Raw genomic sequence first — 15,633 nt, forward strand, 5'->3', positions numbered from 1 at the left:
TACATATAAAACCAAAAAAATAATTGGTTTTCTCACCCAACTTCACTAAATATTAATATTCATTTTCAGGTCACATACTCTGACCTGAAGGGGGCGGCATTAGCTCAGGAGGTAGAGCGGGTTGGCTGGTAACCGCAGGGTTGGTTCGATCCCCGGCTCCTCCTTGCTGAGTGTCGAGGTGTCCCTGAGCAAGACGCCTCGCCCTACTTGCTAGTGATGGGAATTTCGGCTCTTTTTAGTGAGCCGGATCTCTTGGAACGACCAACAAGAGCCGGCTCTTTCGGCTCCCAAATGGCTCTTCATATTACCGCTTACTGTATACCTTTTATAATGGTGCCATGCCGTAATTCTGACGCTAATTTTGACACTGAGAAACAAATGCTGCTTCTTTTCCTTGTCTCATTCATCTTGTACTCACACGCTCACACTCGTCTCTCTCCTCTTTTCCTCCTGTCAGTCACAGGCAACGTGTATCGCGCATCGAAATCCCCCGCCCCTCGCTGCTTGTTCTCGTGATTGGTTGCTGGCTGCCATGCATGCGCCGTGACACGCATAGCATACGTAGAATGAATGCATGTAGCCAAAGTCCTTGTATAGTGTCTCTGATGTAGCACCCGTAGCATGGGAGAACAAAAAAGACAACAGCTCGCGTTCGGGAGCCAACTCCCATCGTTCACTTAAAAGAGCCGGCTCTTTGAGCCGACTCGTTCACGAATGACCCATCACTACTAGAGATCCAGTTAGTGGGAGAGCTGGGTTTGGGATGTATGTGGAGCAGCTTGTGGTGAATTGGCCAGCGCATCTCTAATGGGAGCTCAGTTTTCACATCTGAGTTAATGGCAATCCTATGGGCTTTAAGGTGGATTGAGGAAACCAGACCTAGTGAGGTTATCATCTGTTCTGACTCTGCAGCTGCTCTGGAAGCCTTAAGAGAGGGGAAATCTAAGGCGCAGCCTGATATTATTATTTACATTCTAACTGTTTTTTAGAATTGGGTTTAGATCTAACATCACCTTTTGCTGGGTTCCGGGACACTCTGGGGTTGGGGGGAATGAGCAGGTGGATCAGATTGCAAAACAGAGTTTGAGAAGAGAAGTAGATGTTCATATATCCTGGGGGAGAGTGGAGTCTGCTTACACGCCTTATTACATATTACACACGCGTACATATTACACGCCTAGTACATATAGGCACGTTTCAGATCGCCTGCATTTACCTGCAATGTGTGTGTCGTGACTGCAGGCCTAGCCTGTCTGTAAACTGGTAGTAGGACCGTTGGTTATTTCGGATTTGCTCCATAAATGTGTTGAGTGACATGAGACCTGTTTGTCTCTAGAACTGTAGGTAGGCCTATTGTTGTAATATGTGGGGTAATGAGAAAGAAACATTATTATTAAACATGTTGATTTTTACCATTGAGCTTAGCTACAGTTTCCATATTTGACAAGTAACAAACCTCAAACTTCTTCTAAATGTGTGCGTGTGCACGCAGGATTCCTTTTTGTTAACGTCATACACAGTCCCCCCCCCCCCCCCCACTAGTAAAATCCCCACTACACCACTGGTTGAGTTGAACAAAAATCATGGCCGATTTACTTCTCGACATCGACAACAGCAAAAATTTACCCAGGGTCAAATCCTTTAAGTTGAAAAGAGCCTCCATAAACTCTTTGGGGGCCCCATGCAAGAAACACAGTCCGCATATAGCAAGCAGCGGCCTTGCTCCTCGCCTTGGATCGGAGAAGGTAACGGCTGCGGCCTGCGGGAAGGCAGATCTAGACGTCAAGCCCCACCTAGAAAGGTCCAGCCCCGCCCACAATCATATTGTGCATAGCTGTTCCGGTTGCAGTAGAGAAGAAGGAAGACTGAAAGTCCATCATGTCGGTCAGTAAGCCTCATTCACATGTAATGAGGAGTTAAATATGTTTTATTGCAGAGAATTGTTATAAAGTTAAACTGTAGGTTAATGTTAGTGGTTAAAACATTTAACGTGCGTGTCTGTTAAATGCAATTAAATTTAACAATTTGTCTGCCTATTTCCCTTTTGTTGTTAATGTTACCCTACTCAACAGGTGCTTCTAGATAACTATGTTACACTTCAAGAAACGTTGGGGGGGTGCTGCTGAGCTTTAATGGAGTAGGACGTGAGTTTGGAAGCTCCTGCAGATTTCGATTAAAATTGTAATTCATCTGCGCTTTTTAGTCACATATTCTGTCTTATCTTACTCCGCATTACTTTTTGGTTGGGAAGTTTAATTCTGAACTGCGTAAAATGTCTGCAAAAAACTCATAAAACAATACTGTTCAGACGCACCTGCAGCCCGGTCCACAAACCGCGACCGCGTGCTTGGGTGAGCCATTGGCTCCTGCACAGATCGCCGCGACTCACGCTAACCTTGACATCACCGCCCTCAGGCTCGAGTTGCTGGCCTCGCTGAGGAAAGATATTGCAGATATTTTTAAGAAGGAACTTCAGGACACTCTCGGGGATGCTTTGTCTACTATCAAGCTCGACCTACAAGAGGTGAAGACACAGCTGGCAAACGATAGAGCCTTTTAGCTCGTGTCCGAGCTGAAAGGTACGGTCGGAGAGATGGAGCACTCACTCACCGAGTGCTCCGATGACATCGCCGAGATGAAAACTACTATCTAGTCCCTTACAGCTAACGTAGCCAGAAAATCATATTATACATCAAATAGGCTACTGCTATAAAGTGCTATACTGCTATAAAGGCCTAGTGTTTATTGATTTTCCTTATTTACTACAATTGCCTAATACACAAATGATAGATAATGCAGTAGGCCTTTAAATGCTGTGGGAAATATGTTCCAAAAAGTTAAATTCAACTAGCCCAATGTTGCCAATTCATACCAAGAAGATGCAAAAATGATCCAAGTAGAGGCAAATAATGATGAAGGCCTATGTATATTACAAAATATAAACGCATTTGTCATACCAAGAAGATGCAAAATGATCCAAGTAGAGGCAAATAATGATGTAGGCCTATGTATATTACAAAATATAAACGCATTTGTCTTTTTTTGGCTGATCTAATTATAGATTTTTCATTTCGTTTTATAGATGACAACATTTATGTACGTTAAAAAAAAACAGTTCGCAGGTCGACGTAAATGCAGCAAGTTTCGTCCTGAATGAAGCACGATAAAGGTGCTGGATGTGGGCGTGGCTGGAACTTCCAATTCGGATGTGGGAGGGGCTGGACCTTTCTGGGCGGGGTTTGACGTCTAGCTCTGCCTTCCCGCAGGCCGCAGCCGTTAGTACTTGTTGGATCCTCCTGTACAGTTATAAAAGTTCCGAGTTGTACTTGAACGCGTCAATTAAAAAACACCGCGCATGCGCCCTCCCCTCATTCCTCCGTTACAATGTGCCTGTACTGACGAAATCAATCGGAAATATTTTTACTTTGTGGTAAAAGGATCAGTGAAATTGTGCAACCATGACTCCAACGATTCCCGATCTCTCAGCAGAAACCGGTAAAGAACCATAAACGATGCATGACTACTGTAAGGTCTGAACTATCAAACAACAGTCTCTAGGCTGTGGGCTCAGAAAGTTTGGGCTCCACTGCCTTGTGCAACATTATGTACTCGTAGCCTACTTTGTACAGTATATGCTTACTTACTACTCTTACTATATACTATACTGACAGATGAGGGGGAAAGCTTTCCTAGTTTATGAGTTAATGTGTTAATGTGTTCATGTTAATGAACGGAAACTGATCATAATTATCACTAATCCTAAAGTGTTATGAGCCTCCTGGATCTGAACATCTGGGGACGTGACGTCACACATGTAAGAACACATGTTTTCGAGGACCCTTGAGTGTCAGTAGCCTATACATTTTAATATATATATATATATATTTTTTTTTTTTAATGAAGGGACTGTGTGGTGACTTCCACATGATGACACATATCTTAACCCTCCTATTATGTTCAATTTAATAAACTTAGAACTTTGATGTTTTGGGTCAATTTGACCCAAGCAATGTAAACATGCAAAAAATGATTGTAACTGAAAGTCTTAACCAAGTTTCTCTCTCAGCTACTTGAGGCCTTTCTACTGACCATCTTTACTGAACATCAGTAAATAATACATGACTGCCCCCAACCTTCCCTTATACATCAAGTAGTAATTGTATATGACTATTGCGAAATATGCAAATCACTGTACTATCTCATTCATTCACCTAAAATGAATGCGGGAATTATCAGAGTTGGTATGAGTCCTGTCAGAGTCCTGTCCTCGCGGCCCTCCCGGTCCTCCCTCTCCCATTGCTTCTCGAATGATCAGACATCTTGTGGGAACTATGTTTTCTCCACACACACACACACACACACACACACACACACACACACACACACACACACACACAGAAATTAACATGTAGGTGCCCTCAGTATCATCCAACACAACAATAACAAGATAGAAATTAGGGTTTTATAGAATATAGTCCTAGGGGTCAAGTTTTTTGTTAATTTCATGTTTGCCATGTTAACCTCAAAAAGTAAGTAAAAGCCATAAAAAATCTAGCTGAAAAAAGTATGTTAACCATGTTTTTAGAGACAGTAAACATTGAACTGGGTCAAATTGACCCCTAACAGGAGTTTTGGCAGGGTCTGACAGCAGGTCAGTCGGTGAACAACCCTGTTTTGGTCTCTGCAACAGCAACAACTTTGCCAGACTACATAGCAACATCATATAACATCATTCAAGATGTCTCAGTACATTATTTAGTTAATCGTTTATGTTTGCCTGTACAAGTACTATTTTACCCGAGAACTCCTTTGCCCCCCAGTTGTTTAAAGGGATGATTCAATTGCTTTTACTTCAAGATTATTCAGTAAAATCCTTCAATGTTTGACGTGATGGACACACAACCTATGAATGAAAGGTTCTTATGGGCAGTTCAACATGGGAGCATTTAATAAGCACACTATGTTGCAGGGGTAGAGCGAACTTTTGAAAGAATGCCCCACCTTTTTAAAGCTAGGGTAGACGATTTGGAGAAACCAGTAAAATAGATTCTGAAACTATCCCACCTCCCTTCAGCCTCCCTTCATCCTCCCTGACTTACCTAGCTTCAAAGAAATGTTTAAATTGCCAAACAACAATATTGTGCAAGTAGGCCTTTTAACCCTAGTAGATGGAGTAAGGTGAATTAAATGTGTTTAATTACTCATATTCATTAAAGTATTCAAATAAAACCATTGTTAATTACTTAATTTAAAACATTGCAGTGTTGTCAGGTTGAATGATTTTGCCATGATACGTATGCTAAAAAGCAATTTTAATAAAAAGAAATATACTGTGAATACTGTGATCATTTGGCAGTCAATGTCCAGTTATCCAGTTCTTGTTTAAAATATGGGTCGAGAGAAATGCTGAAAAATTAATCTTCTCATTCAAATATCTTTCTTAACAGCATGTAGATGCCCACTGGAAATGGAACTTAAAATGGTGCTGCAGAAAAGGATTATGGTCCTGGATGGCGGCATGGGAACAATGATTCAACAGCTGAACCTGAAGGAAGAAGATTTCCGTGGGATGGAATTCAAAGACCATTCATGCTCTCTGAAAGGAAACAACGATATGCTGAGCATTACAAAGCCAGATGCTATCTACCAAATACACAAGGTACAAACACAGCCTGAGTTATCTACCAAAAACATATGCAGCATAATTTACCTAATAATAGAGCTATAAGATATACCTGTCTAATAATTGGGATATCTCTTGAAAATATCAGTGTCGTCTTTAACATTGCACTGTGTCGAAGACCTGAAAAGTGGAATATTGAGTAATGCAGCCTAAAGAGATGTATTCAGATTTAATTAGTAGTATGAGTATTAGTAGTAGTAGTTAAATAGAAGTGCCCTCATTCTTTATCAGTCACAATAAGCAAAATAGAAGCAAACTCAGCTTCCAGTAATACCTAAATTGAAGCCTGCATTGAGGTATGGAGTTTTAATCTGAATTAGTGTACTCTGGGAATAGATTTTCAAATCAGAACCGCCAAACCGCCAAAGCAATTTGGATGGTACTGTAAATACCAATCTGTCTGCTTAGTGCTTACCTTTTGTCATAACAGCTAAACATATTTCACACTTGGCTCACATTGAGAAGTACTGAAATGTTACATGTTTATGCATTAATATAAATTATGTTGCGGGGCGTTCTCCTATATTTGCAAATCAAATCCCGAAAGACCTAAGTCTACCCTCTCGTTAACCTTGTGAGATAACCATCCTAAAATCTCCATCTTGTCACAACTTTCCAAGTTATGTATTCCCGGGTCCCTCGGTCAAATGTCTATGGGAAATAACATGGGGTTTTTGAATGATCGTACATAACAACTACTTCTTCGCCACCTACAAAGTTTGTTATGTATGATCATTCAAAAACCCCATGTTATTTCCCATAGACATTTGACCAAGGGAACCTGAGCATGGGTATGATGCAGTAAAGAGAGTATTTGGATGCATTAAATGTGGCAATGCGGTGGCAGCGTCCTGAAATCAGGACACTGGTTTCATTCTTGTCTTCAGGACAATTCCGGTATTTTGAACATTGAGCCCCCTTTCTGGTTTGTCTAGGATGAAATAGAGTGGTTGACACCGAAATTTTGACTATTGGTCCTGTCTCGGGTATTTGGCTCATTTCAAATCGCCCCTGCCTGCTTCAGAATGGCTGTCTATGAGCATTCACAAACCTGTCCTTAAAACAACCCTAAACGTTCATTTTCAGAAATGTGCAACTCACTGAGTGGTTAGTGGTGTATGTTGATGTTCCAAATCAAGTATCGTAGCGAAATACAGTTTCTGTCGTGTTTTATTTAGCATTTTGTAAATCCATTGATTTCTGTTGGAAGACTCATTGCACGTTGTTTTGTGGTTTGTGAATGCCCATAGACAGCCATTCTGAAGCAGGCAGGGGCGATTTGAAATGAGCAAAATACCCGAGACAGGACCAAAAGTCAGAATTTCGGTGTCAACCACTCTATTTCATCCTAGACAAACCAGAAAGGGGGCTCAATGTTCAAAATACCGGAATTGTGCTTTAAGCCCTCAGGAGGTGTCGTGGGCCTAATTTGTCTTGTGTTTTTCACCATTGGTTGGTAGCTTAGTGGCCAGTGTGCTTGCAAGGTTAGTTTGGGCAGGGGCCTCTGAATATGTGTTTTCCTTGGATTTTGGCACATGGGATTATAACATCTAATCCTGTGTATTAATGAATTAATATTAACATATTAAATTGTTAAAGCACATTTAAAGACTTTCCGCTCTAAATAACGAGAAGATTGATGTCCATGGCTCGTATTTTTCTTTGTGTCCTTTATTGGAAAATCCAATTGCACCATTAGCCTTAATATGGAGGGTATGGGATATATAGGGGGGACATGCATAAATAAATGACATAATTACAAAACAACATGAATACTTGTTTGTTCAAAAGTTTTATAAAATTACTTTCTGATGTGTCTGTCTCACGAATGTCCAACATATAATGAAGCTTAGCAGTACTCTAGGCTGTTAGTGTTCAGTCAGGAACATCTGTTCACTTAGTTTCAATTTTCAAGGACATCAGTGGGCGCAGACCAAAACCCCCGGTCATCCCGTCTTTAGTGACCTGTGCCAGATCGCTGTGAATATCCATTGAATATCCAAATGTAGAAAAACGACTTTCAAGCGACATAAAGTGCTATCGAGATGTGTGAGTGTTTTATGACACCAGCACATTAGCTCTCTACTGCTTTACATTTCACTTTAATTCGTTCATGTCGAGATGTTCCTGCTGGGCTTTTCTTTTATGAATGAATACATTTTTTTAGGATTTGTTATGTTCATGGAAAGTGGATATAAAAGTCAATATAAAATTGCATACACAGGCAAATTTTCTTCTCCCCCTTTGCATTTCTCTGCAGGAGTATCTGCTAGCCGGTGCAGACATCATAGAGACCAACACATTCAGCAGCACCAGCATCGCCCAGGCAGACTACCAACTCAGTAATTTGGTCAGTATTCCATATTCACACACATTGTTAGGTGTTGGTTGTTGATTGTTCCTGTATTGTGTCTTATTTGTAAAGCGTTTCACAGCCATCACAGATCACATAGCCAGCACCACCATCATCTCTTCTAACTACCTCTCCAAACGTTACATAATGTTATATTTATAATCTCTGGTGGTGTTACCTTTTTGCAGCTGGTCAAATTAATATTGTAATGTTCAAATGTTCATGTAATCGGTCTGTTTTTCAGGCATACCGCCTCAACAAGTCGTCTGCAGAACTTGCAAAACGAGCAGCCAGTGATGTCACAAAGCAAACAGGTATCTGATTGGTTCAGGATTATAAGAGAAAGCTAGCCTTGTGAGGCCAGCCTGGATCCACTGCACTCAACCTCCACTGACGATGTACCATGAAACTGGGCATTTTTTTTCATTAATGAAAATAGTATAATCAAATTGGCAATAGACAATGTTTACGTTAATGTCTAGTAGCCAAGAGAGGGTTTGACATACAGTAGGTAAATCGTTTTCAATCCCATCCTTCTGTATCACATCTTGTGGCTGTATGGTAGCTTGGTGTCTTTCAATTCTAATTGATACCAATCGATTTCCTTCTATTCCTTCCCACTGATCAAATGGGTTGAATCTATTTTCCCTCATGGCTAGGGAGCCAACCCTACTCAACCCTACTCAACCCTACTCTCCATAGTCCCACTGTAAAGTCAGAGAACATCTGACCGCCTTGAGGCAGGTACTGGTTCTCCTCAGCCAAGCCCTCTCTGGTCTATAAAATTATGCTGACATAGTGCGTAGTGTGGCGGATTGAAGCGATGCCACAATGTTTGACAAAGAAAAACAGATACAGAATAACATAAAATGCCAATCTCTTACACCGGAGTAAGAGATTGCCGGTTCCTTGACATGATGTTATCGGTTGTTCTTGCTTTGGTCAGATCGGTTTTTCTTGCTTTTGTTATGTCTTCAGGAAGAAAGCGTTATGTTGCCGGAGCCGTCGGTCCAACCAATAAAACCCTCTCTGTGTCGCCGTCGGTCGAGAGACCCGACCTCAGGAATACTAGTGAGCCATTCAAAATAAATAAATAATGCATGCAGTCTTCTATCCTAGTACAGTGCGTAAGATCCAGTGCTTATCTCCCCAGCTTTTGATGAACTGGTAGAAGCCTACTCGGAGCAGGTCAGGGGTCTGTTGGATGGAGGGGTCGACATCCTGCTGGTAGAAACCATCTTCGACACAGCTAATGCCAAGGTGTGGTCCCCTGTCATTGGTTAGAACTATCTATACTGTGTTCTCTTCTCTATGATATGTTGCTCCGTTTCCAAATTAAACACTGACGACATATCCAAATGTAATGGGACATATTGTTTTGTGCTTTGATAGATGAATCTTTCTTTAAAGGTAGAATATGTTTACTGTACTAAATCTTAAAATAACCAGGATATGTCATCAGAGAATAAGCAAACATGCCAAGTCGAAATACTGGCTTCACTGTCAACAATGCTATCGCCAGTATTTTCTCCTTTGAAATCTCTGTTCTCGGTCAGAACATTTGATTCAGATTGGCCTATGTGTTATGAATCACTATTCTCAGATTACACCGTTCATTTGAGTCATGTGTTGACTACATAGAGACATTGCTACAACTACTAGGCTGCTTCAATATATAGCACTGAATCATAACGGAAGTTCAACATGAAAATGTTCCGAACTTTTCTTGAGGAAATACTCAAACTCTTTAAATCGGTCTTGAATACCCCTGCCTTAGAATGAGCCTTTATATTAGTTTAGTTTATTTGTTTGGCACAAATACAACATCTGTGCAAGGCGGGAGCGAAACCAGGCTTGTACAGAGTTCCACGCCTATTGCCTTATTATGATACAATTGACATGCAGGCTAAACATAAAAATTGGATCCACTAAAAAGAAGCATTGAAAGCAAGAACTTATGGACGAGTAGACATGTTTGATATGCATTCACTATCAGTACGTAGTAAATTATATCGTTTAAAAAGGGGTACAGATGGGGCATATCTACTTGAATGAGATATCAACCTAATAAATTTATTCTGTATGATTTTTAATTTTCTGAGATAGGTAGGATAAGGCCCCGTTTACACGAGGACGCTTGCGGTAAAAACGACGAAATATTTTATCGGAAGTGACTTTCGTTTAGACGGTGACGGCGTTTTTGGGGCTTAAAAACTCAAAAATCTGAAACCACCCTCCAGAGTGGAAAACTTGAACGCTCCGCCGTAGCGTTTCCGTCTACACTGCTCAGATCTGCTCACGTCGCGTACGCGTTTACGTCACATACATGCGCCAGTACAGGAAAATAAACAAACATGTCGAATTATTTCCATGCGTTGGACCTGCAAGCTGCTCTGGCAGCTCTAATAAACTTACGAGACGAAAACGAAATTCTAATAACAATAATAATTCGATAACGAAATTCTTATTACCGGCGGTAGCCATGTTTTGTTTTTCACGGCGCAGATAAGAGAAGAAGGAAGATTCTACGCATGCGCTCAGACATGGTGGTGTTGTGTGATAGTGTATCACAGCACCACCTAGCCGCCTGGCATGCATACCCAATCGAATTCCACACACCTTTGCATCACCGTATGCACGCAGATTTCCTCCCGAAAACGCTCGTCTAAACGTGGAATAAAAAGTGAAGACGCGACGCCACTTTTGCGTCTTCTGTTCAGACCGTCATCATGTAAACGTGGCCTAAGTCGCCGCCCAGACAATATTACAGTAATTGATAAATGGAAACAAAAAACTGTAGTACAAGGTTAGATGAGCTGAGGAGTGAATTAAGTGTCAAAGCTTCTTCAATATGAAGGGACCGTCTGCCCGTCCACCTACCCTGCTGTCCCGCCAGGTTTCTACAGTAGCCCAGAAAAGACAAATAGCTCTTCTTGTGAGCTATGATCTTTAGTTTTACAGACTAATTAACTAAATACAAAATAATAAATCAAAACATAAATTGGAATGGAGAGGTGAGTGAGGGATATTCAGTTTCTTGCAATGTGCAACATTACCACTAGATAACACTAAATCCCCCATACTGCACCCTAAACCTTTTCTTGAGGTACTTCATTCAGGATTTCAAGGTATGGTTCTGTTCATTGTCATGCTGGAATACCCAACCTCGCTTCATATCCAACGTCTGGACCTTCCAACATCAACCTGTAGAATTACTTGATGTTGGTGGAACCCATTCTTCCTTCCACCTGGGCAAGATTTGACAAAACAATGGGACTGGATACTGATTGATGAGGTTTAAATGCTTGTAGCATATGGAGCTTATGTTAAGCTGTGTTAATAAATGGAGCACAGGTAAAAACTAAGGCAAATTGGGCAGCCTTCACAGACTACAGTCAGTTTGAAATGCTAGCCTTGTGAAAACATGTATCTTGTGCGTTGATATTCATGTTTTCTGTCTCTTCCCAGGCGGCTCTGTTTGCCATCGACCTGCTGTGTGGAAAGAGCTACGCACACACTCCTCTTTTTGTACGTTTGAATCAAATGTTTTATTATAAATTCTATCATCTAGATCAGGGGTTCTCAACCACCGGGCCGCGGGCCAGTACCAAGCAGTGGAGCATTGGCCATCGGGCCGTGGAGATTTAGAAATGAAGACAAGACAAAACAAAAAAACATACACATCCAGTTCTCCCCAAACTCAGAAATATATTTATATTGACAGAGCTGTGATGTTCACTTTTTTAGTCATTGTTCTCAAACATGTCCCTCTCTTTTTCTGTATTCTGAAGCAACTTGGAGCCATGTTCATTTACTGAATCCTGAAGCACTGTTCAACTCTATGTTGGTTTGGCAGTGTTGTCTTGTGTATTTTGATAGTTTCTGCACTTTGCAGGGGTCACAAGAAATTAATGGAGGCATGTAACAATGTTTTGACAATGAAACATATTTGTATTTTATTCTGGGGAAAAAAATGGAAAGACTGATTATTGAGAAATAATTAAATGTAATTGCGTTGTCTGACTGTGGACCCCAAAATACCCTCTTAACACAATAACTGACTGATCATAATAATTATCATATCGACTGATATGAAAGAGTATATTGTGATATAGATATATCATCCAGCCCTAATATATCTATATATTATTAAATCTAGATTTCAGGGACTGTTGTGGACAGAAGTGGGCGGACGTTGTCGGGCCAGACGGGTGAGGCCTTCGTGGTCAGCGTGTCACACACCAAACCACTCTGGTGAGTTCCTTTGGACCTGGTGGTGTTAACGTGTAACATGTTAACAACATGTTAATACCCAGACAAGCTTTGGCACCTGGACTTTCTGACTGCAGTCAATTTGTCTGCTAGTGAAATTATACAACTTTTAATATTTATTCTATTTCTCAATTACTTCTCCAAGGGAGGTTGACTGAGGGCTATTGTGCAACACATTACAAACAAAACCATAACATTATGATCTTAATTTACACAAAAAAACTCAAAGAAAAATCCACATGAAATAATTAATTTGTTTATAAAGCCTCAAGTGAAGGTGCTGTAATTGAAGAGCTATTATTTGAGTGTAATTCCACAATCACCTTATTTAGAACACCCCCAGCTCCTTTCTGACTTATCAGGGCCTCTTCTCCCTGATTGGCAAGAGGAGTCCATCTTGCCTCAACCACAGGAAAGACAACTGTAGCATTTTTTTTGGGTTGTTTAGTTTTTAACCTACCATCAGGCTCTTATATGTGTGCCTTTTTAGTATTGTCGTTGGGTGACTATGACAAGTTTATAGTATTAATAAATTACAATATTCAGTCCTCAATATAATTATTTATAGAGTTCAAATCTTCAAAGACAATGCTTGTCAGCATATGAAAAATGGAAGGAAGCAGTGGTCAGTTGAGTCAAACTAAACCCTATTTTCTACTGCACATATTACCAGTGTTGCTAGTTTAATTCACTTAAACGGCAAGCAGCTTGGACCAATGACAGTATGCACCGTTCTTTATGCAATGAGCCGTCACGGCGGTCATCTTACACGGTTCAGTGGTCTATGTGAGTGAGGCACCATAAGTACAGGGGCGATCAGACACTTTATTATGTAGCGAATGAGGAAAGAAATAAGCCAAAGGCTCAAAGGCATCAAAGGCACAATGTCGGATCAGAGATGATCGGCCACCTGGTTTTCATTGAGTAATACATGTGGTTGTGTCCAAAGTCTTCCACTTACCTGTACCCTGATCCCGATATAGTGAACACTATACAGTACAATGTTTAGGGAACAGGTAAGGAAGAGAAAAGGGTGTATTGGAAGACTGCCATCTGTCTGATTGTATTGGTGGAACAAACAAGTCAACACACCAACCCTCTTCTGATTCAAAAGGTTTGGTGTTCTTTAGTATAAAATGGTCACTGCAGGGCCATATTTACATGATCAAATATATGACCTGAGTTTCATTGATTTACATGTGTACATTAGTGTTTCATAAATAAACTCAAAACCATTTTCATTTTAATTGTTTTCTGTTGTTTTTTAAATGTATGTTTTTTTATTGAGAAAGAAATATGTCAGTGATGATTGTGCTGTTCTTTCCCTTTTGTCCAGTATTGGTCTCAACTGTGCGTTGGGGGCAACAGAGATGCGGCCTTTCATTGAGGCGATTGGGAAAAGCACCACTGCCTTCATAATCACCTACCCAAATGCAGGTAAACGGATTCATCTAATGTTTCTGAGTTTTGGCTATTTACACCTGGTGAGCCAGATAGCAGACTTGGTGTTTCCTGAGATGTTGTGGAATCTAACGCATAATCCAGCCAAAGGATACCAATATAATTGGTACTATTTATGATTCACTTTATTATTTATAAATGTTTCCACATAATGCATGTCTCTCTCATTTCAACAGTAGGGTGATTAAGTGGCTTAAACTGATCCAGACGCAACTTTAATAATTTTCTACTCGAATGGGGCAGCACCTCCGTTAGGGAGAATATATTTGATATTATGATAGGTATAAGATTATGTAAAAAATGATTAGATGAACCTAGTCAATTGAATCTATCTGAAATCAAGGTTCTTACAAATCAGTACAAATCAGTGATTCAACGTTCACTGCCCGAAAGGAAAGGCAGTCATTTCTCTGCACTGCACTATCTCAAACTCTGCACTGCACTATCTCAAACACTATCTCAGCATCTCCGGGAAACTACTCTCCCTGGACTTTAGCTTCTACTAACTTTCTAAACTTGATAACTTTCTGTCAAAATCATTGAGAGAGTTTCTTTACGTAGATGTGTGCACCTTTGGGCACGACTAATGTACGGCAGTACTTGTGACACTACCTGGGAGAGACGTCCTTCTGGGAGGAATATCTTCTCAGGTTTCAAAGAGTGTAGGGTCAAACTTACCGAATTTCTCCAGAAGGGAAAGCTCAGGGAGGACCAAGAGCTTGAAGAGCGCACAAGCTCCAAGATGATGGATACCCTTACATTTGAAATATTTTGTGTCATTTTATTGTTTGGGGAGAGCGTTTTCTCTTACGTCTTCTGATGGGGCCAGATGACGCCATGCAGCCTTTTGATCATTTATTCGTAGCTGGACAAACTATTTCACATCACCTATTCTCCTTTTCCAGATAATAAAGAATAGACATGTCAGACATTAAACTATATCAAATATAAGGCAAAGAAAGGGTTTGGTTCAAAATACCCAGGTTAATTGTTGACATGTCTGAGATGTTTGTCGAGGTGTAGATCAGCTGTGGTTTTGGTTAATCTCACCTACTCTCTGTATAGACACAAAGTCTACATCAAAGTCTACGTTGGCCATCAGTAGACATCCCTTATATTCCAAACAAGGGTTAGCATCTACCATAGCTGTATCTTTGTTTTGTCCAACCCAGGTAAGCCATACCAACTGCCATGACTAGGTAGCTTTCTCCAATAGAGGAAACAAACTAACAAGTGTTTTTATCCTAAATTGTATTTGATGTATTTAAATTTGGCATTTGTTTGATACAATTTAATAAGTCAAATCCAAAATCTAATTAAAAAAAATAGTTTAATAAAAAAAACAACCTGCTGTACCGAAAAACATACCGAACCGTAACTTAAAAACCGAGGTACATACCGAATCGTGACTTTTGTGTATCGTTACACCCTAATGAACAGTAAAGGGACTAAGTGAGAAACTACAGTATCAGGATGTTCTCTGGATAATGATCTTTCTTCTTGTGTAGGCCTTCCCAATACCTTCGGGGGCTACGATGAGACCCCTGAAGTCACTGCCTCACATTTAAAGGTGTGTGTGTGTGTGTGTGTGTGTGTGTGTGTGTGTGTGTGTGTGTGTGTGTGTGTGTGTGTGTGTGTGTGTGTGTGTGTGTGTGTGTGTGTGTGTGTTGAACTGGAGGGCTTGTAAAATGTTTGACTGTATATTTTCTGTTTCCCACTCTGCTGTAGGACTTTGCTCTCGCTGGCCTGGTGAACATCGTTGGAGGCTGTTGTGGAACAACCCCGGAACACATTAGGTCATTCCTCTTTCTATTATAATGCATATGTACCAATATTCTAACCCTAGAATGTTTATACCGTGATG

General features: G+C 40.6%; 1 protein-coding gene across 1 annotated transcript in view; it reads left to right on the forward strand.

Annotated features, from left to right (window-relative positions):
* The first annotated feature begins 3,389 nt into the window (after nucleotides 1-3,389).
* Nucleotides 3,390-15,633, forward strand: part of mtr (5-methyltetrahydrofolate-homocysteine methyltransferase) — a 38,197-nt gene continuing 25,953 nt past the window's right edge. Inside the window, exons 1-11 of the mRNA XM_084485367.1 lie at nucleotides 3,390-3,495; nucleotides 5,448-5,659; nucleotides 7,944-8,033; nucleotides 8,281-8,350; nucleotides 9,015-9,107; nucleotides 9,190-9,296; nucleotides 11,505-11,564; nucleotides 12,196-12,290; nucleotides 13,645-13,745; nucleotides 15,278-15,339; nucleotides 15,498-15,565. Of these exons, the coding sequence (XP_084341493.1) occupies nucleotides 3,459-3,495; nucleotides 5,448-5,659; nucleotides 7,944-8,033; nucleotides 8,281-8,350; nucleotides 9,015-9,107; nucleotides 9,190-9,296; nucleotides 11,505-11,564; nucleotides 12,196-12,290; nucleotides 13,645-13,745; nucleotides 15,278-15,339; nucleotides 15,498-15,565 (995 nt within the window). The 5' untranslated portion in view covers nucleotides 3,390-3,458. The remainder of the gene's footprint in view (nucleotides 3,496-5,447; nucleotides 5,660-7,943; nucleotides 8,034-8,280; nucleotides 8,351-9,014; nucleotides 9,108-9,189; nucleotides 9,297-11,504; nucleotides 11,565-12,195; nucleotides 12,291-13,644; nucleotides 13,746-15,277; nucleotides 15,340-15,497; nucleotides 15,566-15,633) is intronic.

The sequence above is a fragment of the Micromesistius poutassou genome (genome assembly GCF_964030765.1).
Source record: "Micromesistius poutassou genome assembly, chromosome: 21".
In the NCBI taxonomy this organism is placed as follows: domain Eukaryota; kingdom Metazoa; phylum Chordata; class Actinopteri; order Gadiformes; family Gadidae; genus Micromesistius; species Micromesistius poutassou.